At 48.8% G+C, this 27,550-nt stretch overlaps 1 protein-coding gene and 1 long non-coding RNA gene across 2 annotated transcripts in view; one reads left to right on the top strand and one right to left on the bottom strand.

Moving 5' to 3' along the window:
• Slit3 (slit guidance ligand 3) overlaps window positions 1-27,550 on the bottom strand; it is a 585,823-nt gene that overhangs the window by 89,669 nt on the left and 468,604 nt on the right. The window contains 5 exon segments of the mRNA NM_031321.1: window positions 2,954-3,117; window positions 4,481-4,624; window positions 15,648-15,719; window positions 19,665-19,736; window positions 25,472-25,543. Coding sequence (NP_112611.1) covers window positions 2,954-3,117; window positions 4,481-4,624; window positions 15,648-15,719; window positions 19,665-19,736; window positions 25,472-25,543 — 524 coding nt within the window.
• On the top strand, window positions 7,346-11,646 carry LOC148002816 (uncharacterized). Its single transcript, XR_015631180.1, has 3 exons — window positions 7,346-7,452; window positions 10,137-10,331; window positions 10,652-11,646. It is a non-coding gene; the product is annotated as an uncharacterized LOC148002816 (long non-coding RNA).

The following is a 27,550-nucleotide window of genomic DNA, read 5'->3' as shown; positions in this document are numbered from 1 at the left end:
ACCCAGATGTAAATGATCTGGAATCTTTCATACTAGGACTCTTCTTACTATGCTCAAAATGATAGCCCGAACTTAGCGTATTTCTGCTGGGGGGGGGAGGGGTCTCAATTTTCTCTCTAGAGTGGACTGGATGAACTCTGAGGTCTCTAAAGTGGCCCTGTGTTGTACCCAAAGAGTCCTGCACTTTCTATAAAAACAGCTCCTTTTTTTAAAAAAGAAAAAGGGGACAGCTTTTGTGAAAAAGAGGGACAGCCTGATAGAAGGCAGGCCACGTCCTTCAGCTGCAAAGTGCACCCTGAGGGTGGGCCTGGTCTGAAGGACCTAATCTGATGGTGACATTACTCCTGCCCGGCAGCATCCACCTCTAAACTGATCTTGGTCCGGGATGGTGGATGCAGCTGGTAGAGAGGCAGAGCAAAGTGGCTGGGAAGCCAGACACCCTACCCAGGGATGTTTGCAGGAGCAGCCCTCAAATTGGTTCCTAATCGCATCAGCTGTCTTCTCTGGGGGTGGGGGGTGCTTTTAGGGGAAAGTAAAATGCAGAATTATTATCTGTCAGCTCCAGTCCATGTCACCTGCCACCCCTCACCCCCTCCCCTTTCTGGGGCTTCTTAGAAACATGGATCTTTAGATCTATGGTTTCTGTATCCTCTCAAGTCCAAGGTAGATATATATGGCTTCTGGTATTTCTCAAAGCCATCGTAACCTCTCTGCTCTTCCTGCAAAGCTATATAAGAACATATCAAATACTCCAAGTTAAGCTCATTTGGGCTCTGAACACCACTACCTCTATACCAGCAGGCTTTCTACTTGGTATTTTTTTTTTCTTAATGACATTTTACACAAAGTCAATTCAAGACTTCTGTTTCTCTTCCTTTTCTTTCCTTCCTTTTCTTTCCTTCCTTTTCTTTCCTTCCTTCCTTCCTTCCTTCCTTCCTTCCTTCCTTCCTTCCACTTATTTCTGCCCCCTCCATAGGAAGCCGGGATCCTGTAAACACTTGGTCCCCCTAGATTCAAAACTAGCTCAACTCTTTCCTAGTTCCGCTGTCTATTTCTTGTTCCCTGCTCTTTGCTCGTTCTCTATACATCACCCATACCTTGCTACCTGTCCCAGCCTCAGTCAATGTTAGGTCACTGCCATGATGCTGATACTATGGGGCATAAGTCACTGGATCCAGTGTTGACTGTGTCCCCTCCATTGCCACCCAGGGTTTTGACTCCATCTGAGGCCCTGGGCTTTGGCAGGACACTCATGAGACTGAAGGTGGCTTCCGGCCCTCCTCTGACTTCCTCAACTCTTTCTATGGGAACCACTGACTGGCCAAGCTAATTAACTCGGCCCCAAGTAGGCAGAGAAAAAAGAGCAGATAACTCTGGGGATAGTCACAGCATTGGAAAGGGACAGTGTGCTATGGATGACATGGGGAGGTATCTGAGGAAAGTATTTGGGGGGTTAGAAGTGGAACCAAGAGACTAAGAAGAAAGTAATTCAAGTAGGCGGCCCACCCGCTGTCCTAGATTAACAGAGTAGTCATAGAACCAGATCTTCATACTGCTTGCTGACTGTGATGTGAGGGTGACCCTTCACCTTGGGGCCCTCAGCTCTCTCTGATATAGAGCAGGATCTTACCTAATGGACTACTAAACTAGAAGAAGCAAATCAACCCAGGATCACTCAGGACGGTGTTCCTCACAGGCAAAATGTCTGCTCACTGAGGCCACTATGCCGGAGAAGGCAAACAGGCAACAAGTGTTCGTACTACCACAGAGTCCCTGCCTCTCTCTAGAGCCTCTCCAGGTATTTGCTTCTGCAGGTAAAAAATAAGGGGGTTGGGGATTTAGCTCAGTGGTAGAGCGCTTGCCTAGCAAGCGCAAGGCCCTGGGTTCAGTCCCCAGCTCCGAAAAAAAAAAAAGAAAAAAAAAAGATAAAAATCTCAAGTGTATCGTCCTGGTGACACACATTAGAGAATGTGACTTGAGGGATAAAAAGAACACGGTACGAGGAAGCCCAAATCTGCCTTCTGATCTTCTGAGGACCAGCCACCCGTCCACCCCCGTGCCAGCATTGTTCCCGGGGAAACACACTGACGGAGCACCCTCTCAGGTGGGTGGGAGCACGGTTCTTGCCGAGAGAAACGCTGTCGGGGTTGGCTCGTTCTATCTGGGTACCTTCTGCTGTCCATTCATCAGCCATAGTTGAGCCCAGAACAGCACAGCCCTGATCTTTTTTAGTAGAAAACCATAAAACTGATAGCAATGTCTTAATTGCTAGCTCATTGGTGAAGGAGAGACCCCCCCTTTCTTTCCAAGGTGGGCTGAGAAGTCTCTTTCTGTTTGTCTCTATGTCCTTCCTGGATGAGTGGGGGATTGGAAGGGGAGACAGTCTCTAGACAGAGCTGGGCATGGGAGCACATGTTTTGCTTCTTCCCAGTCTGCTGTCCCCCCTGTCACTGGAGAAGAGCCATCTGCTTCAAGGAGGTAGGGAAGGTGCTTGTGAAACCTGTAACCCAACCCGTTATGGTTGAGGGCTCTTACCAAAGTGTGGCTGCAGCCTGGTTTGGGATGTATTTATTTCTGGGCCAATTGGGGAATCTGCTTCAGAGACAACAGAATAAATCCTGGTCTCCTCTCAAGTGCGCGTGTGTGAAAGGCCGCCCAGCTTCCACCTACTCTAGGAGGAGCAACTGTGTCTGGGTTCTGTTTCTCCCCAGCTGCCCCCCCCACCCCCCAACCCCCATGCTTTTATTGTGTGAGTGTGTTTTATTTTAAATCCATAAGGTAATTGGTTTTCTGTAGGACTAACTGAATTTCCCCAATTTAATTTGCAAAGATGCTCCCAGGAGCCATTACAGCGTTTGTTGTCCTCCAGATTGGATTATTGGCCTCTCTGGGGCTGCTGTATTCTGAGTCAGAAAGTGCCCCCCCCCCCCCCCCGCTCCCATAACCTGATTACCTGAGCAGCGGAACTTCTTGCTTTTGATCTGGCTGATGCGCTTGTTGGCCAGCCGGCGTGGGCTGCTGCAGCGGGCCCCGCTCGTCTCAATGGGGTTGTCCTGGAGGTAGTCGGCCAACCACTTCAAGTGGCAGTCGCAAACAAACGGGTTTTGAGCTAAGTGGCTGAAAGAGGGACACGGGGCTGTTAATCTGGAGTGACCTGTGGTACCTCGCCTCACCACCACCCTGTCTTGCGCTGGGCCCTAGCAAACGGGTGTGAGGTCCTTTCTCCACTGTCCCCGCCAAGGAGGTCCGGAGCGGGTGGCATGCCAGCTTTCAGAGAGGATTCAAAGGAAGGGTCTGAGGCCAGCTGCCTGCCAAAGGCAACACAGGTGCAGCCAACATCTGGTCTGGGGAATCAGCTTCCCAGGTGTCCCCTCTCGGGGCAGGGCCCCCTGCTGTCTGGCTTCACTTTGCCCATGCCATGCAAGTGGAGAGCTTTAGGGTTTAAGCTTACAGTGACAAGCATTTTATTTCTCCAGCCTTGGCGATACCAGGCACATAAAGCAGCTGGCTTGGTGACTGGCTTATGGTGGGTACTGCTGCCACGGTCCTTATCATCACGGGAGTGCAGAGGACCTCCGTCCCCTGAGCACTAGGCATAGAGTTTCACACTGGTCGACATTCAACACCCAGCCTCTGTCCTCACTCTGTATCAGTTCCTGCCTCTCACCACTAAGGTAATAAATGCCGGATCACTTCCAGGGTCTCCAGAAGACCTCCAGGCTCATTGTAGGCCTGGGGCTGGCGCTGGAATCTGTGGTTGGAACTGTGAAGACCACAGACTTGAGGATTCGGGTGGTCTGCTTACCTGCAAGACTTACACACACCAGCAGTACTTGGGAAGTAAGGGTTGGGGTATGTGTATAAGACATCCCCAGAAAGCCTGTATTAGAGGCTTAGCTCTGTAGGCTGTGGGGAGCTGCCAGAGGGTGGGGATGGGTTCTCATAGAGATAGAGAATGCTTAGAACCCTACCATGGCTACTGTGGTTATGAACACGGCTTGCAAGTTCTGCCAGGATCCTGCTTCATAGTAGCTTTAGTCTTTTAATCTATCTGTCTGTCTGTCTTTATGCCCATCAGAAGATGCCATCAGATCTCAGTATAGATGTTGTGAGCCACCCTGGGATTTGAACTCAGAACCTCTGGAAGAGCAGCCAGTGCTCGTAACTGCTGAGCCAGCTCCCCAGCCCCCATCTTAGACCTCTAGCTATAGTCTCAAGCAAACTATTCAGTCTCTCGGTGCCTTGGCTTCCTCACATAAAACCTGGGGGTGACAGAAGCATCCTCGTGGGTTGTGCTGTGAGGCTTACATGCTTGGAAGTGAGCTAAACCTCATCACGGTCAGGCCCCAGTGGTACCAAATCCTGAATGCTTGGTACAGTCAAGTGCTTTGAGCTTCATCTCCCAGGCCTGCTGTAAACGCTAGCAATCCTCAGCCCACCTTTGTTTTGGTGGAGGGATCTGCCAGGGCTGTGTACTCACAGGGTCTGGATGGACTGCAGCGGAGCAAAGAGCCCTTTGCTGATAGTCTGCAACTTGTTGTCATACAGAGAGAGCAGATTGAGGTTCTGTAGGTCCTGGAAGGTGTTTACCCGCAGGCAGTTGATCTTGTTGGCATTGAGGAGGCTAAGTTGGATAAGAAGAGAGGCTTCCAGTCACTGCCAGTGGAGCAAAGGCTGGCTGAACCTGCTGGTACCTCTGGAAAGAGGCAATCCCTCATCCACGTGGCCTGGAGTTTCTGCTATAGCCCAGAGAATGAGAGGCTGCTTTCTGTGGCTTTCTAGACCCTCCCCATTTTCTCCCATCACTGTGGACGCTGTGCTGCACACGCTACCACCACCTGCACCTGGCTTCACACCTGCACCAGACCTCACAACTACACCTGGCTTCACACCTGCACCTGGGCCTGGCACCTGCACCTGGGCCTGGCACCTGCACCTGGCCTCGCACCTGCAGCCTTGGCCAAAGGTTGGGGGTGGAACCGAGCATTGCACTTTTCTACTTTAGAGTTCAGAGCTTCCAGGCATCACAAAGAAGAAAAACAAAAATCATTTGGCACAATTGATGTAATGTTTTAGTAGATGGAGTCAGGGCAATTCTTGATTCAGAGAACTCCTTGGAGCTTGTTTAGATTCCATAGGAAATCTAATAAAAGTTATAGACGATCTCCCAGGGAAGAAATGTGTTCATGTGTAGGCACATGCACACACACACACACACACACACACACACACACACACACACACACTAACACACACTATCCTTGTCTTTATCATAACCTTATGCCTTCATCTACTACCCTTGATCCCTATAGGTCACCTGTTGTTCCTCAGGCACACCATACCCCTTTCTCCATCCCTCAGCACACACAGCAGACCTCTCTACTCAAATGGCATCTCCTCAGAGAGGCCTTCTCTGACCCTCTCATCTTCCTCAGGGAGGCCTGCCCCAACCCTCTTGGCCCTCAGCAGGGCCCTATAATCCCAGTATTGTCCCCTATTCCTTCCTGCGTCTCACCTTAATGTGTGACGAATTTATTAGTTTTCTTGTTCGCCATGTGTGCAATCTGAGGTAACACCGAATACCATTTCCTCAATCTCTCCCTTCATTACCAAGGCTTATTATTTAGGTCACATATCCAGCTCCATACGCACCTTCAGGGGGTCTCTCTCCTTTCTTACCCATGGAGGGGGGCCCCTTTCTGCTAGATCACAGCTTTTCATACTGTCCCCTCCTTCACAGAACAACACAGAAAGTGAGGGAAACACTGGCCCAGCAGATGCTCTGAGCACCACAGACAAATTCCAGACTGCAGAGCTGCTCAGTCAAGCAAATTTGGCCGAGCATTTCTTTTATGGCCCTGGACTGGCTGGTGGTGCCCTTGAAACTACAGTGAAATCACTCCTCATTCCTTCTTGAAGGAGAGGGAGAACAAGAGGGTCAGAATGTTGAATGTCTAAATATCACGTCTTCAGGCAGGCTCAGAGATCCCTCGGTGGAGAATAGCTGGGGATTCAGAACTGACCCCCTTGCTTTAGGTGCCTCTCTATACCATAATGCACAGGGCCTGGAGTTAGCAGTGGTAGAGCTGGCCCTGGGTGCCAGCCTTCCCTCCCTTGCTGCAGGTCCGCTTCCCTCAAAGTCCCCTGTGCTATCCAGGTGCAGGCAGGCAGGCAGCTGTGACTATGACAAGCAGAAGAAGAACAGCCTGTTTAATCTGGCTAATAACGGGCAAGGTCCCTAGGGTCCACACAGATGTCCTCCTGCCTCAGAGTGAGGGGGGGGGAAAAAGCTCACGTTGCTAGAATATTCTTTGTTTTCCAAAGTGCCTTCCTGACCCTTGCTATTCTCACTGTAACCTGGGCAGATGGGCAGAGCCACTTCAGTGACAGGCACAGAGACTGAAGCAGAGTCTGAGGGCTTTGCAAGGTCAGGAGAGCTTCCAGGGAGCACACTGTGAGGAATTATGATAACCAGGTCTCTAGAGGGCTCAGCTGCTTCTTCATGAATGCCTTATCTACTCCACCAATCTGCCCATCCCCTCTGTAACCCCACCCCCCACCATTTCCTGTGATTCTTGTATTAGATTGTGGTCAAGGTCATTCTAGGTGGGGGGCATTTGAACGAGGCTGGAATATGAACAGAATAACAGTCAAGCAATGACATTAGAAATGGGTCTTCCACATGCAAGCTTTTATTTTATTTTTAAAGTAAATTTGTTTTTGGTTTTGATTTTTTTTGTACCCCCCCTGTCTTACCCCCTAAGACAGGGTCTCACTATGTAGCTCTGGCTGTCCTGGAACTCATTATGTAGACCAGGCTGGCCTGGAACTCAGAGACCCTCCTGTCTCTGCCTTTCAAGTGCTGGGAAGAAAGGCGTGAGCCACTGTGCCTGGGCATTTTATTTTTTAAGTAATTAGTAAACTATTTGTTCTAAATATTGATATTCAAGGCCTTTGAGAGCACCACTATGCCAGAAATGTTAAACTATTTAATAAAGAGAGAGAACGGGATGACTTAGCTGATGGTTTGAGGATCCCCTCTTTCCTAACATTTTACAAGACTTTCCTATGTGTCAAAAGTTAGAAATCTTATGCACCCCCCTCCACACACACCTACAATAGATTTTTGTTTTTTCTTGGAAAACACATTTCAAAACCTCTGGCAATGATTCCAGTGCTAGCAGCTGTGCAGTGGCCACATTCACAGACAGGACATGAGGCTCTTTGCCACAGTCTGGATCTTTCCTACTGGGTAGCTCCCCCCAACCCCCATAAGTCCCCTTTGAACCATCCTTGCTTAAGAAGGCTTTTTAGACTTGATGCCTTGTTCCAGCTTCATGAGCCCGACAGCAATATTGGGAAGTATTTGAGTTAGACAGAGAAGATGACTCTGGAGACAGAGAAGCAGCAGCTCTTACTTGCCTGGAGAGCATTTACCCTGCATGGATCTTGGTAATATTCCTCGCCCATCAGGTCCCAGCTTGGCTTCCTTTGCTCATCTGGGTGCTTCTCTGTCTCCTATTGCTCCTGGATCTCTCAGCATGGGATGTTCTTTCAAAGGGGTGAAATATCACAACAACCCAGGCTGGCAGAATTAGTAAGAAACAGAGCTCAAGGTGCAGAGCTCACGAAGCAGGGGGCAAAAGAAGACAGAGAAGGGCACAGTCTCTTGGACACTCATCCTCTCCCAGCTGCTCAGCTCCCCCGGGCATGATGAGGAGGTGTTGTGTGAGATAAAATTAAGCTGCTTAGGGAGAATTAGTCACTGAGGATAGCCTCTGAGTCTTAGCATCAGCAAGATCGAGCAGCCTGCCTCTGCTCTTTTTCTTTGGGGGAAGAAGATTGGCAGCAACTCAACTCAGTCTGGCTTCCATAAAAGGAGCTCTGAGATATCTGGTCCATGGGCAAGAGATGAGGGCGTTCAAAAAACACTAAAAGATGGAGCCAAAAGAACTATCAGCTCAGTATCCCTTATCTGAAATGCTTGGGACCAGAAGTGTTTGGAATTTTCAGACTGTGGAATATTTTTTGTATGTATAGCGAAAGATCTTAGGGAAAGGACTCAAATCTATATCAATTTACATTTCATAGACATCTTATATACAACACCTGGAGGACATTTTCTATAATGGGTTTTGCATGCTTCTGTTTTGCCTGTGCTCTGTCATGTGAGGTTAAGTGTGGAATGTTCCACCTGTGGTATCCCACAGACGATCAAAAGACTTAGAGACTGTTATGGCTTTTTGGATTAGAGATGCTCAAACTGTATCTACACTGGACTTTAGCAACTAGAGGATGGTCATGGGCTTGCCTTGTTGGCTAGACAAGTTAACTCTCTTTCTTGGAATAATGTTTGATCTGATTTGGTTTGTCCTCCTTTGAGGAGCAGTGAGGTAAATGTCTGTAGAAACGACATCGAGAAGGCTGGGTCATTGGTGGAGGCCACACCCACGCACCAAGTATTTCCCACGGAAGAGCATCGTGATCACCTTCATTTTGACGATGAGGAAACTGAGGGCCATAATGATGACAGACTTGGCCAAGCTACCTCAGCGTGTGTGAGTTCGAAGCTCACCTCCCACCCACTATCTCACACAAACATGCATTTTCTGTCTTCTGTGTTCCTTATCTCCAGTGCATGCCTGACTCTGTTGGCCTTGAGATGTATGGAGTAGACAGATGTCTGGTTGGGTCTAGACAACCCTGCTTGTCTCTTGGGAGTAGAGAGGTGTCTCAGCTTGGGATGTATACCACACTGTAACTGATTCAAGTTTCTTTATTTTGTGGTTGCGTGAGGTAGGCATTCTAGGTTGAGGGAAATGCTGGTGAGGGAGATGTGTGCATGGTCCCTGGCTCTCCTCACTCTGAAGCTTTACTGCATTCTGAGAAGAGCAGAAGACAACACCTGGGATGTTCGCATGCCTCATCCCAGAGGCCTCTTTCACAGCTGAAAACACTGACCCCTCAACTGTGCACAACTGTCTCCAGAGAAGACCCAACTCTCTCTTGGGGCTCTCAACCAGCCCACTGAAGGAAACTCAAGAGTCGTGTGGCTATCAAGAAGATGACGAAGCCTTGTGAATAGTAACCAGAGGGGTTAATCTACGCTAAGCACTTGCACCGACACCTTACAAATATCTAATCCTCCATAACCCTACATAGTAAATGTTATCTCTACCTGTCAGACGACACTGGGAGACTCAAAGACATAAACTAACCTTGCATAGTGGTCCCTGACCTGTGAATGGTAGGTTAGACTAACCGTTCTGCTACTCTGAAACCCATCCTCCCAGTAAGGGAAGGTGCTAATCACCTAAGGCTATGAGGAGGTAGAGGTAGGCTTCCCCATCAAACTTAGTGATGATCTGGCAATAGCGTAGCAGAAGAAGAGCCATTCCCATCGAAGGAATGGGAGGAGAAGAGTGCATCCGATAGTGCGTGTATATACTTGCACGAATTAGCTGAGACGTGTTACCACCTCCCGCCTCTGCTGGCCAGTTGGAGCACTTTGGACTTCCACATATGTTTTATGTCAAGAGGTATTAGCACACATCCCATCGACTACCCATGCTAACAATGCTGTTGGGAGATAATCTTTTCCAGAAACAGCTGCCTACAGGAGAAGCAGGGTAGGGAGATACAAGCCAGAGCTTCGTGGGGAAGGAAATACCCTGAGTTTGGTATGAAAAAGGTTCTTATGACTCATGCCCTGCTAGGGGACTGGTCTGGCCTATCAGAAAAGGCCCAGGCACTCCCACTGCTAGTAGCAGCTTAAAAAGCCTCATTTATTCAGGGTTCAAGTGGTGTGGGAGAGGTGGACTATGGGTAGCAGATGAGCCCATTGAGATCTGTAAAAAAGAGCATAGTCTCTTCCCAGAGGCCACTGAAGCCCCACCGACAGCCACCACCCTTGCACATATCCCATCTTCCTAGGCCTTTAGGCGGGATTTGGAAAAGACAAACATCTGGAGTTGGGTTCAGTGATAAATTGCATTAAAATCATTTTGGCAACTCTAGGCAGCCACATATTGATTTAGGGGCCCAGAGCTATCATTCTGGGTTGTATTTATATTCTTAGATACACCTGCTCTAAGGTCTGTGGGAAAAGGTGGTTACGTTACTTCTCCTCTTTACAGAGTGTTTGCTGAAGATGCCAAGAGCAGATTCCAGACGCCAGAGAACGCAGGCTCTTCTCAGAAAACCAGCGTCAAGAAAGAGTGCAGTGGGCTTTCCAAGAGACTGGGTGAAACTCTTCCAGGAACTCTGCTTGGGGGAGACAGGGATGAACCCAGCCAAAACAGCAGCACTGTGAACTTCCCTTTCCTGAACTTGTAAGTCAGTTTCTGTTCCACAAACACCAGAACGTAGCAGCTACACGGGAGGAGAAAGACAGCACCAAGAGCCTCTGGCATGATCTTTCCTTTGGCTCCTTCAGGGGAGAACACTTCTGAAGGGAAGTGTTATAAAGACTCTTTGCCATTAAAAGTGTTCTATGTGTCTCTAGAGAGGTACTTGCTATTACACATGGGCATAAAGTATTAGTACCAGAGACCAATTAAGGGAGCTATTAGGGACCCCTGACTAAGCTGGGAGATCTCCAGGCACCCTTCTCTCATTAATAATATGCCTGTCTTCTCTTTTATTTCATTAGAATTAACCCTCTGCCATCCTACATTTCTTTATCCGCTAAGTGTAACGGGACTAAACTCTTTTCATGCCTCCCTCCCGTATGAAATACGGGGAATTAATTTTGACCTTCAGCAACTTGCTGACGCCAGACTGACGAAGACATGACCAATTCCTAGTGCCACAGTACAGAGGCTCTCTGGCCACAGCCAGGATCCTACTGGAGCTTGTGAATGGACCCTCTGATCCACGTTATGCCCAACCATCACAGGAGGGCCCAGGAGGAGACTTCCAACTCCCAAGGTGGCAAAGGGGACACTTTCCTTCTCTTCCGATAATGGCTATGCTACTGTCACAGGCCTTGGGTTGTCATGGCGACTCCAGATGGAACTGAAACAAAAGCACGCAGCATGCAGCATGGCCATCCGGTGGTCTGTCTGAGAAACATTCCCATCCATCCACTCCAGTGACACGGAAGGGCCCTAGGAACAGGGTTCAGGTAGGGTTTTTCTAAGGTAATCAGAGGAGAGCTGGAACCCAGGGCCTAGAGAGCGATAGCCATGACCTAAAATAGGCAACCGGGTGAACCTGCCTATTTTAGCTTTACTTGGCGCCCCACCCCCAACTATTGGGGTGGCCACTTCCCTGATTGCTACCTGGTGACTAATCAAGCCTTCAAGAAGACAGAACCATTTGCATGGAACATTCTTCCATGGCTTAGGACTTTTCCTAGGAAATTCCAGATTCGAAAGAAAAGGGGAGAATGCTTCCCTTAAAAATGGACTGCGGAACTGGAACTCTTTCTGCTGCCGGAGAGGACTCTTTCCTTCAGACCCAGCTTCATTTCTGTGTCTCTGGAAAGAAGAGCTGCTATACCTCTGGCCCTACAACTCACATATGAGCGATCAAGGCCAAGTTAATGAACCCTCACTTTCCCGTCTGTAAAATGGGCCTCTGTCAAAACACTTCCCATATATGAAGAAGATTAAATGCGATATGCATCTGCCATTGCTTAGCACTAAGTCCTGAGCGTATTAAGTACTCAATCACTGTGAGCTGTCCTGGTAGCAGCAGAATTAGGAAGTGTCTGTGAAGCTGCTGGTGAGGGAATATGATCTATGTGGAGTGAAGCTATGCTCCCTGCTCTGTAATTGGCATGTTGCTTGGCAAACTTCAAGAGCCTCAAACGGTTCTGTCTGTCTTCCAAGAAAATTGAACAGGTGCCTGGGATGTCTTTAACTTATTCCAGCCTGAAGACAGTCTGGTTTGGTTTAAAAATCCTCACGGAGCAGGTTGAAAAGCCTCCATCTCTGGTGGCTCCCCCCATTCCAGCAACTTTCCGGGCGGGATATGCCATGAAATCAATGAGTGTTAAATGAATGCTCTCCTTTCCCCAGGGAAAGCAGGTGACAGCACAGCTTGCAGCTGCCCATCAGAGAAGGAAATGACAGCCCTAGTGACATACTGACTGCTTTTCCTGCCTTGGAGACAGTGGGCCTCTGAGTTGCAAAGTGCAGGGTCTCAGGGCATCCTATCTGATGGCTGCCCACACAGGAGCAAGATAGCTGTCACCTCCTATGTCCTGAGAACTCATGGAAGGGCAGGTGGTGGTGGTGGTGGTGGTGGGGTGGGGTGGAGGTGGGGGTGGTGGTGGTGGAGGAGGAGGAGGAGGAGGAGGAAGAGGAGGAGGAGGAGAGAAAGTAGTTAGGATTACAAGCAGGTGACAGGTTCTGTTCTAACCATGGCTTCCCAGGTGTCTCCCTGTATCACCCAACTCCCTTCCTGGCAGTCCAGTTCAGCAAGGAAGCTGATAGACTGTCTTACAACCCCAACAACAGACGCTGCTAGTAACAAACAATGAATATTTGCACAGCAAACGACTGCCGGAGCCGAACCGGACCTGTTTAGGATCAATTACAGGGAAGTACCCTAGCTACTCAAAAACATCGGAGGGCTACGATAGCAGACATCTGGGTTTCTTAGAAACCAGGATGGAGGTTCAGTTTAAGAACGAGCTTTATAACTTCCAACTGTGCAGTGAGGGCTTATCATAGAAACCATCAGTAAAGGAAAGACAGGCATATTTGTCAGAGTAGGCATGGTGGGACTGCAGTACCAGCTGTGTGTGTGTGTGTGTGTGTGTGTGTGTGTGTGTGTGTGTATAGCCCTGAGGTTCGTTTGCTATGAGACCTTGTAGGTTCAGCTAGGGATACATCTCTTGGGGGGATCCAGAAGATAACATTAAGTTCAGGGTCAACTCCAGGGGCTGCTGAGGCTGGCCTGTATAAACCCATGTGGTGCATTCTCCGAGACTGCCTAGGATACTGTACTATTGGTGTCGATCTTCTGTCCGAAGGAGTGTGGCAAGCAAATTGCTAAGGCAGGACAGCTGGGCACACCCTAAACTGGGCATAGCTGGAACGATGGCAGGCAGCTAAGTCCAGAACAGTCAGGAAGGGAGGGAGGGACAGAATGGCCAAGCGCACATCCACTTGGTCCCCGTTAGTGTCACAACAAGTGCCAGAAAAGAAAATATCCAGGACCTCTAGGCATGGAAGGGACATTTGCACTTTGGGACTGACCAATCAATCATTCAAGAGAGAGGGAGGAGGGGCGGAGGAGACAACACTCCCATGGTCCGCCTCTGAGTCAAAGGAGATGAAATTACCCAGTCAACCAGGGTATTCTAATCAGAGCCTTCTTATCAGACAATCTCCAGCCAAATGAGGAGAAATCCAATCTGCAGCCCGCTGAACCCTAAATTTGATCTAATGGGGACCTGCTTTCCAACCGCCCAACAGCAGGTCAGAACCAGAGATGAAGAACTCCAGCCCTGCCTGCGGGCTCCTTCTGGAAAGAGGGCCAGCCTGAGTTGTGTCAACTCCTGGTCTCCACAGAGGGAGAAACATTGTCTTTACCCCCTAGCTAGTCGGTTCCATCTGCTCAAAGCAGTGCTGTTCAGCTGGCATAGCCTTCATAGCGTGGGGAGGGGGGGAGCCTCATAACCTCCCGACTGCTGTCAGCTTACAGCACAGACATATTTCCTTTGTTTAAAAATTCGCCATTCTAAAATCTTTGATACACACCATTCACAATGCTGGCCCTTTGGTGTCCGGTCCACTTTCCTTAGTTAAATGGGCATGACATTGTTCTTTTAATGCATATCATTCAAGGTCATTCACGCCAGCCTGGCTGGACACAGTGTCCCCTAAATCCACCTCCAGGCAGATGCCATTGTTATTTTTCTCCTGGGGATTAATGGCTACAGTTAACCAGCCTCATGGTAGCAGTTGTAACTTAGTTTCTCTGCTAGGAGCAAAGAACACCATCTGTGAAACAGGGAGAGTCTTGCAGAGCCCTGGCACACCATTCTACAAAACAGCCTTAAAGAGCCACAAAGCGCTGGGACCTTTGAACACAGACCTGCCAGCCTACAGCCAGACAGAATGAGAGAGGAGCGGAGGAAGAGAGGGGAAGATGAAAGGAACAGATAGGTCTCTCTCTCTCTCTCTCTCTCTCTCTCTCTCTCTCTCTCTCTCTCTCGGTCTCAGCTTTGTCAAACTAGTCTGATAGTTACTTGCTGGATCTGCAGCCCAGAAACTTGATGGACAGTTCATTCTAAAATGATTCCCACTGTTTTGTATCCTGGAGCAATTTGTTCAGGGACACGGGAGTTTAGGGTGTGAAGGTATGAGACGTGGAGAGCTAGAGGAAGTCTTACATCTTTCTAAAGTGTCCTTGCAAGCCAAAACCATGTTTTCTACCCACTGCTTAGTGCCTTGGTCCCACATCTCCTACCTACCCTTTGAGATCTGGCTGGACCATCTTGTCCATAAACTTATATTTGGGCTCCTCCTAATGGTACAAGGGAGGCAGAGAGCCTAAAATCTTTACTGGAAATTGGAGGTGATATATCTTTCTTTCTCTCCTCCTCCCTCAGGGACTGGATGTAGTGAGCCTGAACTCCCACTCATGACTCTTCTGCTTCAGTGTAATCCCTGGAATTAAAGGTCCACACCTCCTTGTCTGCCTTGGAAGTGATATTTTTTTAAAAAAAAAAAAAGACATTTACATGCAAATTTGTTTGTACTCCATGATGAAATTCTGTTGTGTGCTACTCAGAGAGCCAGGAATCTTTAGAAATATCTGACTGGGGAGAGTCTACTCACTTTCCACACTTACTTTGCTGTGTGAAGCAGGGCAAAGTCATCTACCTCTCAGAGAGTACTCAAGGTCAATTCTTGATAACAACAGGAATGGTGATGGTCATAGAGTAGACATTACTCATTTACACTTGCACACGCATGCGCACAGGCACACAAAACAATAGAGCATAGATGTACCAGCTATCTAATCAGAAACCAGGGATGATCCTCGATCATCCAAAAATCTTCTAAAATATGCTACGTTCCTTCCTTTATTTCCCCACATCAGAGTTCAATTATCTGCTTCAAACATTTAAGCGCAAATGACCAGAATGAGATTAATGCAAATAAATAAGCCCAGAACTTAAAACTTCCTTTAAATGAAATAAACATTTTCCCCTCATCTCATCTTGCCAGAGAGTCACACACTACAAATTGGCTATCTCTAATGGCGTTTCCCCACTCACACCCTTCTTAAGGTCACGGGCCTGCTATGGGCACCTATTTCAGCTTTCAGAGTGGAGTTTGCCTTAGGAAGATTTAGTCCCCTAAATTCTTAGTACATCTCTGTAAGGTATTTCCTCTTGCAGGATTCAATTTCTTTCTTACTCTCAAGTCATGACTCACGCTGGGGCCAGGGTTCTGGACTGCGTCATCCAGGTTTATGTGTACACGGGCTTTGGTGTTGTGTGCCAGCTCTGTCTTTCTGGCCACAAGGATGCCTTGGAGAGGGGAGACAGAATGGCACAAAGGCTTTGGTGTCTGTGTGACAGGTATAAAGTTCAAAGAATTTTCCAGAGCATGGATTAACATTTTCCGTCTACAAAAACAGTCCCAGGGATGAAAAAAAAAAAAAAGTAGACAGTTCCTACTCACAGCAGCTGCAGGGACACCAGCCCGTCAAACAGTCCTTTGGGAATCTCTGTGATCTTGTTCCCATAGAGCACCCTGGAAGGAAGCAGATGACAGGCAGGGATCAGCAGGATGTAAAGGGGGTCAGTTCTAGAGGCGAGACCTCAGGCTACCTGCCTTCCTGGTCAGCCACCTCCATTGCATCTTCTCAGCATTGAGACAGACAGAGGTAGGCAGTTCACCCTGTGCTGGGGGTGTGTGAGGTAAAGCAGGCTCCATCCTGCTGCACTCCAGCCCAGCCCAGTCCATCACCCCCACAAGGAAGAAGCAGCCCTTTGTGGTACCTCCGAGCTGCGAGCGTGACTTGAGCCCCACAGTAAATAAGCAGTGTGGGAGGCCAGCCTGTGTCTTCAATGGGTATTGATTAGGCTGGGTCAGCCTATAGGATGTTTCCTTTTAATACCCCACTGCATCCTAGGAATTCCTGAGCTGAGGGTTTTTTTTTATTTTTTTTTTATTTTTTTATTTTTTTTTACATCATCCATCTAGACAGCAGGGCTTTGGGCATGTGGGGGCATCTCCAGATGGCGCAGGCATTGCTGAGCTGAGGCCTGGCTCGACAGGGAGGCTGAGGAGTTTCCGCTGTCTCAGATGATAGCAGCTTCCACTCTCCATCCGCCTGTCCTACCCTTTCAGATCTAAGAAGGAAGGAACGCAGAGGATTTCCTTCATTTCATCTTTCAGACTCACAGTGCCCCCTACACCGGCGCCGGCTATTTCCGACTTAATGTTTGGTGACTTGAGAAGTCTGGGAAGGACCAGCATCCAGCAGGTCTCTAATCCTGGACATGAGACTCTCTGGGCCTCCTCTGCTTGTCTTATGACTGATTATTTTTTCTATTCGAGGGGTCCAGCCTCCTCTTTGATCAGGAAACAGCTATAAAGAGGGGCTGGTCCTCTTCTGCTAGAACCCCTTCTCGGGTCTAAGTTCATGGGCTATGCAATTATTCAATTCCCACTCAGATCTCGAATCTAGGCTGACAGTCATTTGAGGAGGCGAAATATTAGGAGGACGGGACGCAGCCGAGAGTGAAACAGGCACCCCCTGTCTCCCCCGCTGCCGCCCACCTCCAGAAGCCACTGGGAGTGAAGAGTGAGTTCTCCATCAGCCTGCGGGTGTGTTTCATTAATGCTCCAGCAAATTAATGACTAAACAGAAGTCAGCATGATGGCGCAGGTTCACATTTGTAATTCATATTAATGTCCCACTGCTCACTGTGCCAAATGCAGTAATGCCACTGCCTGCTCAGTCTCGATGGCTGTCAGAGCCTCTAGAGTGGCGGAAGCTGGGGGTGGAGGTGGGGGTGCTGGGGGATGCTGGGGGGGTCCTAGGCGAGGGTGTGGATGTTGGGGGTGCCGGGGTAAGGGTTCTCATATAGCCCAACTCCTTGGTGTGGAATATCCTCAAGCCGGATGGTCAGCCACCTGCCTATGCATCAGCCTCAAAGGTGCTGGCCTGCAGATCTGTGTGGCTCCCCCACTTGAGGCCCCATCTTGAGTCTTGATTCCCCTCACCAGCCTTTCATGTTTGAGCCCAAGCAGCTTATCCTCTGGAGGCGTCTGCTGAATGTTTTAGTTAAGATTCCCAATCATCTATGTTCTCAGTTTGCTTCTCCCCAAGCACTCACTGTTACATTATATTACGTTACTTACACATTTATTTAGGCTTAGTTGTTTATTATTATTATTATTATTATTATTATTATTATCATTTTACATGGTTAATGGGTGGTTCGCCTGCTTGAATATCTGCTCACCATGTGTGCACCCGGTGCCTGATGAGGCCTGAAGAGAATGCCAGATCTCCTGAGACCAGAATCACAGTGTGTTGTGAGCTGTCAGGTGCTGGGAATTGAACCCTGGTCCTCTGGAAGAGCAGCCAGTGCTCTGACCTGCGGAGGAGGCATTTCTCCAGCCCCTCTAGGTTTTTATGCTTTGATGTTATAGGGCGCGCCCATGGCTGGGTCTCTAGAGTGGAGAGAGAGCAAGGCCTAGTACAATGAGTGTCCACTGACTGACTGGAAGAATGAACAGGCCTGGTGTAGAGGCTCTCCATCCCTTTACCCTACACTGCCTTCTTCGCCAGCTCCGGTGGGGCTGGTCTAGTAAGCTCCTGGAGTCACATTTTCAATGCTTACAACCCTGCTGCTCCCTTACACAGCAGGTATCTACTAAATGGAGGGACGGATAAACAAAAGCGCTTCCTTTAATGCTTGGTAACGCCTCCAGGTTCACTGTTGGTGCTGCTAATTTCCTGTTTGGCAATTTCTTCTGCAAGACAAGAATCATCCCACTTCCTTGAGCCTGGCTCCCAAATCTTGGCTAAGGGAGGATGTAAAGGTTGGGATGAGATCCTGGTGGCAGGGGCCCTCTGCGTCTCCTCTACTCTGTGACACTCATCACAATAAGCAGACACTAATCTCACGCACGGGCCCCCCCCGCCCCCGTCTTTGATATCCCAGCCAGATGTTCTATTCGATAAATGAAACTAATTTACTCGGCAGGCAGCAGACACCAGCTGAATCAGGGACTTCCTGTCCTCGGCCTCCGCTCAGTGGGGATGGGAGGCTATGTGCTTCCTGTTACCTGCATGCTCAAAGCGTGAGGAGCAGGAGAGACATTCTGACCAAACGCACTGGGCTCAGATCCCGCCTCTCACACTCATGAGTGTGTTCTTAGATAAGTTTCTTTTTCTCTCTCTTTTTTTTTTCATTTAAATGAGCATGCTATCTCTTGTCCCTTCCTCCCGTGATGCGCGCCGGGTGAATGTGTCTATAGGGGGTGGGGTGTCAGGGGGAGGTTTGCTCGCCTGTGTGGACATGTGGAAGCCTCTATGGCTTTTCATTGGGGTCTCTCAGCGAACCTGGAGCTCCCGGTTTCAGCTAGGCTGGGTGACCAATGAGCTCCTGAGACCCAGCCCCGCCCTCTGACCCCAGTGCTGGGTTAGAGCCATACAATTCTGCGCTTTCCATTCCTATGTGGACAGAGCTGGGGATCCCGACTCAGGGGCTATGCTTTGAGCAGCAAGTACTGTATTCCCTGTCGTTTCTCTCCCCAGCCCCGAATCTTTTCTTTACTCACTATGTGGCCAATACAGTGTGAGATGCCAGGGTTACAGATGGGCACTTAGATACATGGCGGTAGATCCCACGGTCTGTGTTTTTTTTTTTTTTTTTTTTTTTTTTGTGAGGGTTCACCCTGTAAGACTCCTAGAAGAGTACCTGGTCACCATCAGCATCCGGTAAATGCTGTCATTTATTGTCATTACTGTGATAGGTCAATCATCGAGTCTGTCAGGCAAGGAAGGGAATCTTCGTTCTGCCTGGGAAAACATGCAGAGAAAGCTCAAGGGGCCGCCTATCCCCTGAGTGAGCCTCAAGGAACTGAGGGCAAATCCTACGACTTCCGGGAGTCTAGTGGCCCTTGGTGGGTGAGGTTTGCTTGTTTGCTTGGTTGCTTTTTCCAATCTCAGTACTGGGATAAATAAGGGCTTTAAAAGTCCAAGAAACTAGATGGGATGGGGTGGATCTTTTCTGAACAGTGACCGCTAGGTTGGAAATAGCAAGAAAATCAGAAAAAGGAAATACTGCTCTCCCTGGACAAGGCCATAGACACAAGGGGGAGGAGGAGCCGGGGGAGGAGGGGAGGTGAGCCACAGCCCTCAGCTCAGACATACATTACCATTCTCTCCACCCGGTCTCCCCCGAGACAGCACTGTGCAGCATGAGGTGGGAGGGGGGAGTGAGGTGAGAGTCAAAGACGCATTCGAATTAGAAGCCAATAACTGGGAAAGCTGCTAGGCACTTAATCAATAAAAATAATGCATGTGAGTTGTAGAAATATTCCCCAAGATCAATTTCCCCCGAAGAAATATTTGTTTCTTTTACCAGATTGCCACAAGTGTGTAAAGGCAACGTAAAGCCTTGATAAACACCTCCTGAAAAAAAATACGGGCGCGCCTCCCACCCCTGCCCCACTTACAGCGACGTGAGTGATTTCAGGCCCTGGAAGGCATCTGGAGCAATGTCCGATATCTGATTCTTGCTGATGTCTCTGAAAACATTAATGGGAAAAGTCTGAGAACACGGCTCACAGGTGTGATAACGTTCTTCCTGAAGCATGCGCCCAGCACTTCTGCCCCCTCAAATCTGGTACAGATCAACTGATCAATCAAGCAGTTTTATCTATTTACAGCACAGAGGGTGCAGTGCTTAAAGAACACCTCTCCTACTGCACTGCCCTGGGGGACTATACACTGTCTTTGTATATCTTCCTGGGCAAGATCAAGAAATGCCCTTCTAAGTCTTGCCTGGCGCAGAGGTGTATGAGCATGTCAGTCCCTGCTGGTTAGGTGTAAACGCATATCCAGAAGCTGTGCATTCTGGGAATGCTGATGCCCTGCGATCCCAGCACTTTGGAGGCTGAGGCAGGAGGATAGGAAGCTGGAGGCCAGCCTGGGCTATATAGACACCCTGTTTCAACAAAACAAAACTAACAAAACCAGACCAAGCTCCAACCAACCTCCCCCAAAGTAAACAAAAAAACAAACAGCAGCAATACACACACACACACACACACACACACACACACACACACACACGGCTTGGTCTTGGATGCCATTATCAGGTATTTAACAGAGGGGACAAAGCAGCATGGGCCCCGCCCAACCCAAGGCCACGCCAGGTTTCTTTATGCATCCCTATCTGGTCATATACCCCAGTAGTGACTGTCATCCTTTAAGACCCGTGACATTTCAGTTCCCCGGTCATTCCTCATCCCCTACCTGCAGGAGTCTCTGAGCAAGGATAATGCTTCTTATGATACAAACAAATCACAAGACTATCAGAGAATGCCTTTGAGATGTGGACTTGTCACTAGCTGGGAATGCTCCTCGTTTGGGAACAAGCCCGTCGAGATGACACATCCAGAGTTTAAGAGGGCTACTGTGTGTTAGAAGGATCTTCCAAACACAGGGCACCTGATGGCTAGCCTGGCCTCAAAGGGGCAGGTGCAGTGGCTAGCCTGGCCTTGAAGGTCAGGCAGTGGCTTAGCTTGATCTCGTGCAATAGCTAGCCTGGTCTCGCAGGTGCAGGGAGCCCTCTGCTGTAGACTTTCAGCATCCCAGGGAAAGCTGGGCCACAGGTTCCTGCTGATGGCCTTTGTGGCCGGGGATTGCTTTTCCTCAGAGTTATTAGCTCAGGGCTGGCCTTTGGGCTCCTGTCACTGGCAGGGGAGATGCACCAATTTCCTGCGGCAAGAAACCTCTCCAGTTTCTTTCGCTCAACCAAATAAATCAATGGGTCCTTGCTTTTGTGTGGGAGAAGGAGGACCGAGGTCTTCACAGGCCAACAAGGTGGAGACAAGTGGACACTGAGAAGAAAGAGCATCTGAGGAGACTGGTAACCGATGACCTCCGGGTGGCCAGACACCCAGCTGCCCAGCCTCTTAAATCCCACAAAAGGAGTAGCTTTGTCTTCCCTCCCTCCCTCCTATGCCTAACAGCCTAGGAAAAGGCCATGCTTCCTTCTCTCCTGTTTCCAGATCCTGGACGTTGAAAGCCATTCCCCAGGTTAAGGCTCCTTCTGCACAGCTGTCTGGTTTATCCCTTTAGCTGACGAGATCGCCTCAAACAAATCCAGATTGCGCTGGCGAACTCGTCAGCTTACACTGGGCTTTTCTTGAGCGTTCCGTTTTTGTGTAAGGGTCTTAACAAGCAGATACCCTGGATTATCCTAATCTTGTTCACCCTCAGGGCGTCTCCCTAGCAAAGCATTTCAAGGTAATACACAGGGTCTGCTCACATTAGAACGGAGGCCCATTCTGACTTTTTCTCCTTGTGGGATGTCTACTCATGCATGGTAATCAGACCTCTAGCAGATGGGAAGTCCCTCAGCCACTGGGAAAGATCTCAGTCTTGGCTGTGTGGGGGAGAGATTGGAGTTTTAGTTCACAATTAGAGTTTTGGGGCTCAACCCTCTTTGGGTGATAACATGAGGTGAGGTGTCTTCTGGTTTGGAAGTGATGGATGATGGGAACCGAAAAGTGATAGTTTGGCAGGTAGACGCTGTGGGTGAATCACTTGGGTTCCCCCGCCCCCCACTAATTTTTATTGTATACATTTATGTATTTGGAATATGTGCTCACTGCGGAATGGCTAAACCAAGCTACCTGTCACATGCAAAACCGAGGAAGTCATCTATTATGACTCGTGAGGACACTTCAAAGCTTCCCTCAGAAATGTCCAAGTAGACGATACACTGTCAATAACTACAGCCGCCATGGTACAGGACACATCTTTTTGAGCGTCTTCCTCTTGCCCAGCTGAGATGCTGTACCGCTGGGCCGACGTCGCCAGCCCCAGCATCCCATCTCCCCCCTGGCCCTCAGAGAGTCATCCTGTCTTAACTGCTTCTCTGAGGTGGAAATTTAGATTCATGTATGTGGTGGTTAATCTCCATGGTCAACCTGACTGGATTTGGACACACCTCCAGTTGAGTCTGTGAAGGCCTATCAGGAGAGGGTTAACGTCCAAGGGGCGGGGCATTCATTGCTCCTTGCTTCATGACTACTGACTTAAATGGCCATACTATAGCCCTACCCCCAAGTCTTCCCCACCATGATGGGCTACATCCCTTTCAGTTTTTCTTTTTACAAAACAAACAAAAACAAAATGTGTGTGGGTGCTTTGCTTGCATATCTATCTATGCACCACGTATGTGCAGAGGCCAGAAGAGGGCGTCAGATTCCCTGCAACTGTAGTTGCAGATGGTTCCTGGTCACAAGGGTGCTGGGAATCTAATCCAGGTCCTTTGCAAGAGAAGCCAGTGCTCCTAACTGCTGAGCTGTCTCTCCAGTACCTGTATCCTTGCAAACTGGGAACCAGGACGAACCCCCTCTGTCCTTAAGGAAAGTAATGTACGTGATGTATAAGTAAGCCTGAGTGGGACTTATAGAAAGTCAGTCTGCAGGAAGAAACAACCACCCCGGGAGGTTAAAGACCCCAAGCTGCATTTGGGTAAGAAGTGGACGACTCTATCTTCAGATTTTAGCTCAAGGCTGTTCCTGACGTCACTATGCTGGACACAGAGCAGCCAGTCTGTCTTGGCTGGGGCTCAAACCCCAGAGTCTGATTTGTTAATCTGGGTGTTGGGGGCACCAGAAAAATATAAATTCATATATTTATTAAATCTATAAGAAACGTGCATGCAGGAGGTCCCTGGGTCATGCTACAAATGTATCGGACTCTGAGATACACTCAGACCCATGGAGCTCTGACGAAGAGAAAATGGCTTTCCCAGGCTGGAACAGAGGGAGAAAATTCCAATCCATATAAGGGGCAGGCATGGAATAGGAGAGAAAGATACTAGGAAATCTTACAACCTGTGCATTCACACGGAAAAAAGGAACTTGTTTGGCTTTGAGATATGGTCTGGCTACGGTTTCAGGCTGGCCTCAAATTCACCATCCACAGGCTCCAACCTCCTGAGTTGGGATTATAGGCCTCGACCATATTTGGCTTCAAAGAACTCCTAAAGCACAATTTTAGCAGAACAGCGCAGAGCTGCCCTCAGGTGTGAGCTGTCAGCAATTTAACTCTATAAAACCGGGAAAACGGGTCTCCAGTACCTGTCTCTCCATTGATCTGCGTTTTCCCCTGGGGTAGTGTTTATTTTAGTGCTGTGATGATCATTACATGATTATTGTGATGGATAGGAGTAGAGTTAATGATTCACGGATAAGTCTAGTGTTTAAAGCGAGATGAGGATGGGTTCAGTCACAGGAGGGGAGGGCTTTCCTCCTGTTAAATATTAAGCATAAACTATTCATGGTCACCTAGGAGGAAGTCATTATTAGGGTCTGAAATCAATTCTCATCTGACTCAACTGCCCACACAGTTAAACAACAGTCTATATTTTTGAAGCTCTATTGAATAAGGAACTTTAACCAGATTTCCCCACCACCACCACCATACTAAACACCGGTAGCATCAGAAATGATCAAAAATTAAATTCACTTTCCAGGCCATGACTGATAAGGCCTTATGAATTTTGAATGTGCCGATCGTGGCAACTCCAACAGCATGGAAAAGGGACCGTAAAACACAGCCAAGCTCTAAATTACCTGGACTTCACAAAAAAAAAAAAATTAGAACAGTAGCTTAAATCATGCAGGAGCTATAGGTTGAGGGCAGTAACTGAACCTGTCATTTTTCACCAAAATTACTATCTGGCTGCATAATCAAGCCGGGCTTTAAAAATGAATTGGGGGTGGGGGGTTCACGGAGAGCGAGCTGGACAAGCAGAGACACCAGGAGATTAATGACCCGAGATTTTAAATATTAAGGCCTATATTTATGCAGCCCCTCTAGAAAGGATGCTGCCAAGGGGAGGGAAGGAGCCCGTGGTTTGAGCTGGCTCAATGCTCCGCTTTCCACTTTTGGAATCACACTAAGAGAAAAACCTTGTTTGCTTTGGCTTTCCAGGGAGACAGGAAGTTGGCTTCCCGAGATCTTGGGGGTAAGCCTCCTGATGCCACTGTTTCACGGACATATTTATTTTTTAACAGGAAAGGAATCAGGGGACCCTGCTGACACATACCCCTTTTTCCCGGTTCAGAGAAATCAGCGAACATGCCTGGCACACAAGGAAAAACAGGATGGAGTCTGTGCACGTCTCTCAGTCTCAGGGGGATGAGAACAGCAGACTGAGTACCAGGTGAGGCTAATGGTTCCCAACAAGGAGAAAAGAAGAGAGATCTCCCTCTAGAATTGTAATCTCTGTGATGGGGTCATTCCCCAATCCGATTTGCCTCCTTTCAAATACTTTCATGCTGAGTAATTCCCAGAGAAGGTTCACGGTCATCATGTGACTGATACGATCACATGATTCCCCATGGCAGGGATGGTGCAGGAGTACAGTCTTGGGCTGCCATGGTTGGAAAGATATAGCATGCTGGCATCACCAGAGTGATGCAGTCGGGGGTGTGGCATCAGTAACTGTGGTTTTTCGAGTTTGACCTGCATGGGTCAACTCATGTGACTATGATTTTAAACCATATGTCCGTAGGTCGGGCATAACGTCCAGGACTAGCATGTGTCACTCAGAAGGGAAAGGCTTTACTGTGGTCTCAAGTGCTCATGTGATCTAGCATTTACCTTCTCTTCCTAACAATCCTCACTCCCAACCTTCCCTCAATTACTCCTCCTCATTGGCTGTGAGCCACCATGCCCAATTCCGTGCCTTTCATCAGCCCTTACTGTAGCCTAGGATGGCTTATCCATTTCTGATGCTAATTTCCTTATTGTCTGTGCTCTCCCAACTGAAGCAGAGCCTCCATGAAGGTAACTTCCATTTTTGCTGATGGTTCCATTCCGATACCGGCATACGGCAGCCATTCATTTAAGTATTAACTATATGAGTGTATGCGTGGTTGTAGGGATGTTAGTGACGTATAGGAGAATGTGAAGCCGCTATCGTGTGACTGTTGATAGATATCATCAAAGCCAAGGACATTAAAGTTGGCCGACATGGCTGTGGGGGTGGGGCAACTCACGTGCTCTCTCCCAAGAATAATTTCCCTTTTCTCTGGTCAGAGCTTCTGTGGGAGCTCACAAACCTTATGATGGGTATATAAGGCTTTCTCAAAGTCCCAGACCCGCCTAGACCTGTCTGAGAGCAGTGGGTGTGATCTATCAATTGGGCGAGATGCCGACTACACACTGTAAAGCCCTCTACCCAACCACCCTCCCCTGGAAACAGTCTGATAAATTCTTCCCAAGGGAAACTCACATTCGCTTCAGTTTTTTGTACTGGATGAAAGCTCCTGCAGGAATGGATTTGATGGAGTTCTGTTCTAGGCGTCTGGAGGAGAGAGCGGAGAAGGGTCAATTAGTCAACTACATATCAACAAGGGACCATGGAGGGGATGCTATATTCTCTGGCCTTGGGGACAGGATGCTGTCTCTTAGCACAGGGGCACAAGGCACATGTCCTGGTTACATGAGGCAAGACAAACACTGCAATAGCCACAGTGTCCAGCTGTTGGCCCACAGAGCATCATCCAAAGGCCCAAGAGCTACTGGAGAAAGCTGGGAAGAGGACTTTCGAAGAGCTTTGACGCTTGCTACTGTCAGCTGCCTTTGAAGACAGCTCCGTTCTTCAGAGAATGTCGCAGGAAGCAACTAGAGCTCAGGGATGAGAAAAAGGGGGACGTCATGAAGAGAAGGAAGAAAGAGATGGACCACAGGACAGCTGTGATTCCCTGCTGCCCAAACATGGCGCTCTTTAGGTGACCTCTCAACCACAAGCTAACGGACAGAACTGTCAGCAGCTGGCTTCATTCGACGGTTTCAATGTTGTGGAGAAACAGCCACGACGTCTCTAGGCTTTCAGTCTGACACTCCTCAAACTGGATCCCTGAGTTCCTGGAAGTCTCAGGGCCCAGGCTGAACCCCTGAGTCGCTGCTGGAGAGTGTACCTCATACTTTACATGAACTTTCTCGAATGCTTCCACTCTCAGGAATCTGGGAAGAGTTAAGACATGGTGCAGTCTCCTCAGAGCTCAGAACTTAACTGGGGAGAGAAGGGGCCAAGGGGACTGGGTGAGCTTTTCCAGTTTTATTATGTCATCTCTCAAATGCCTTCCCACCACTAAGAACTGGTGTAGGGGGAAACAGGCATGAGCAGCAGGTGGGACACTCTATTACAGATGATGAATGACACCTGAGCCCAGGCTGAGGACTTAGCATCTCATCCCCATCCATCTCCCTTCTCCCGAAGGTGCAGATCTTTTCATCAACTCTCCATTTGGCATGGCTGCCTCCCAAACCCTCAGCTGAGAAAATGCACACACACACACACACACACACACACACACACACACACACACACACACACACACACAGAGAGAGAGAGAGAGAGACAGAGACAGAGACAGAGACAGAGAGAGAGAGAGACAAAGAGAGAGAATAAATGAATGAATGAGAATGCTTGGAAGGGAACTTGTGGGGTACCAGAGGGAGAGAGGGGAGGGACTGGCTCCCTCAGTGGCTACGTCTAGTGGATGCACACTTCTGGCAGGGAGGACCCATTCATCTTGAAGAGTAATCCCTGCTGCAGAGTGGGGGAGACAGTCGTATTAATTTGTGCCTCCACGATCTCATCTTCATTGGGGGAACGGAGTATTTGTTACTGGAACCGCTAATGGAGCAGTTTGCCAGCAATTTTCCCATTTCAAACAACATCTCGGCTGCTAATGTGGAATGGTTTGTCAGGCCTACCCATAACACAGACAAATCACTCTCTAGGCAAAAGGAAGAGGGGGAATGAGTGGGAGCCCAAAGAGGAAGGGCGGGTGAGAAGAGAGAGCATCAGGGCTGATCATTCTTGGCTGCTGGATGAACACGGTTTACAAATGAGACTGCCACAGTCTGTTAGCAATGTCTTTGTGCCCTGCTGGAGGGGTTGGGGAGGGCAGTCACAGACAGGCTGGACAGGGGCCCAGGGTTGGCTGACTGGCTGGTGAGTCACCCAAGCTTGCCACTGGGACTGTGGGACCATGTGCTACTGGATACAGCCACCCGCGGAGGATGCCTTGACAGCCGTTCCAAGGACATTCACATTTGCTAACTGAGTAGAGAGTTCAGCAGGGAATTCTCAGCCAAGGCAACAGCTCTGTGGATCTCTGGGGCAACACAAGCTCTCCAGGTATCCCGTGAGTCACCTGCCACTCAGGAAAGGGAGTTTATAGTTTGCTGCCTTTGGAGAGAACCATTGTCCACAAGGATAGTGACCCTTTTTGGTTTTGCGCAGGAGAAACCCGTGGCTCCTTGCTGTAGGTTGAAGCCTATCTGTGTGAAGCAACATTGG

This window comes from Rattus norvegicus, chromosome 10 (assembly GCF_021556685.1).
Source record: "Rattus norvegicus strain SHRSP/BbbUtx chromosome 10, alternate assembly SHRSP_T2T, whole genome shotgun sequence".
Classification (NCBI taxonomy): domain Eukaryota; kingdom Metazoa; phylum Chordata; class Mammalia; order Rodentia; family Muridae; genus Rattus; species Rattus norvegicus.
The sequence above is the reverse complement of the archived record's forward strand: the minus strand, read 5'-3'. Positions and strand labels throughout refer to the sequence as shown.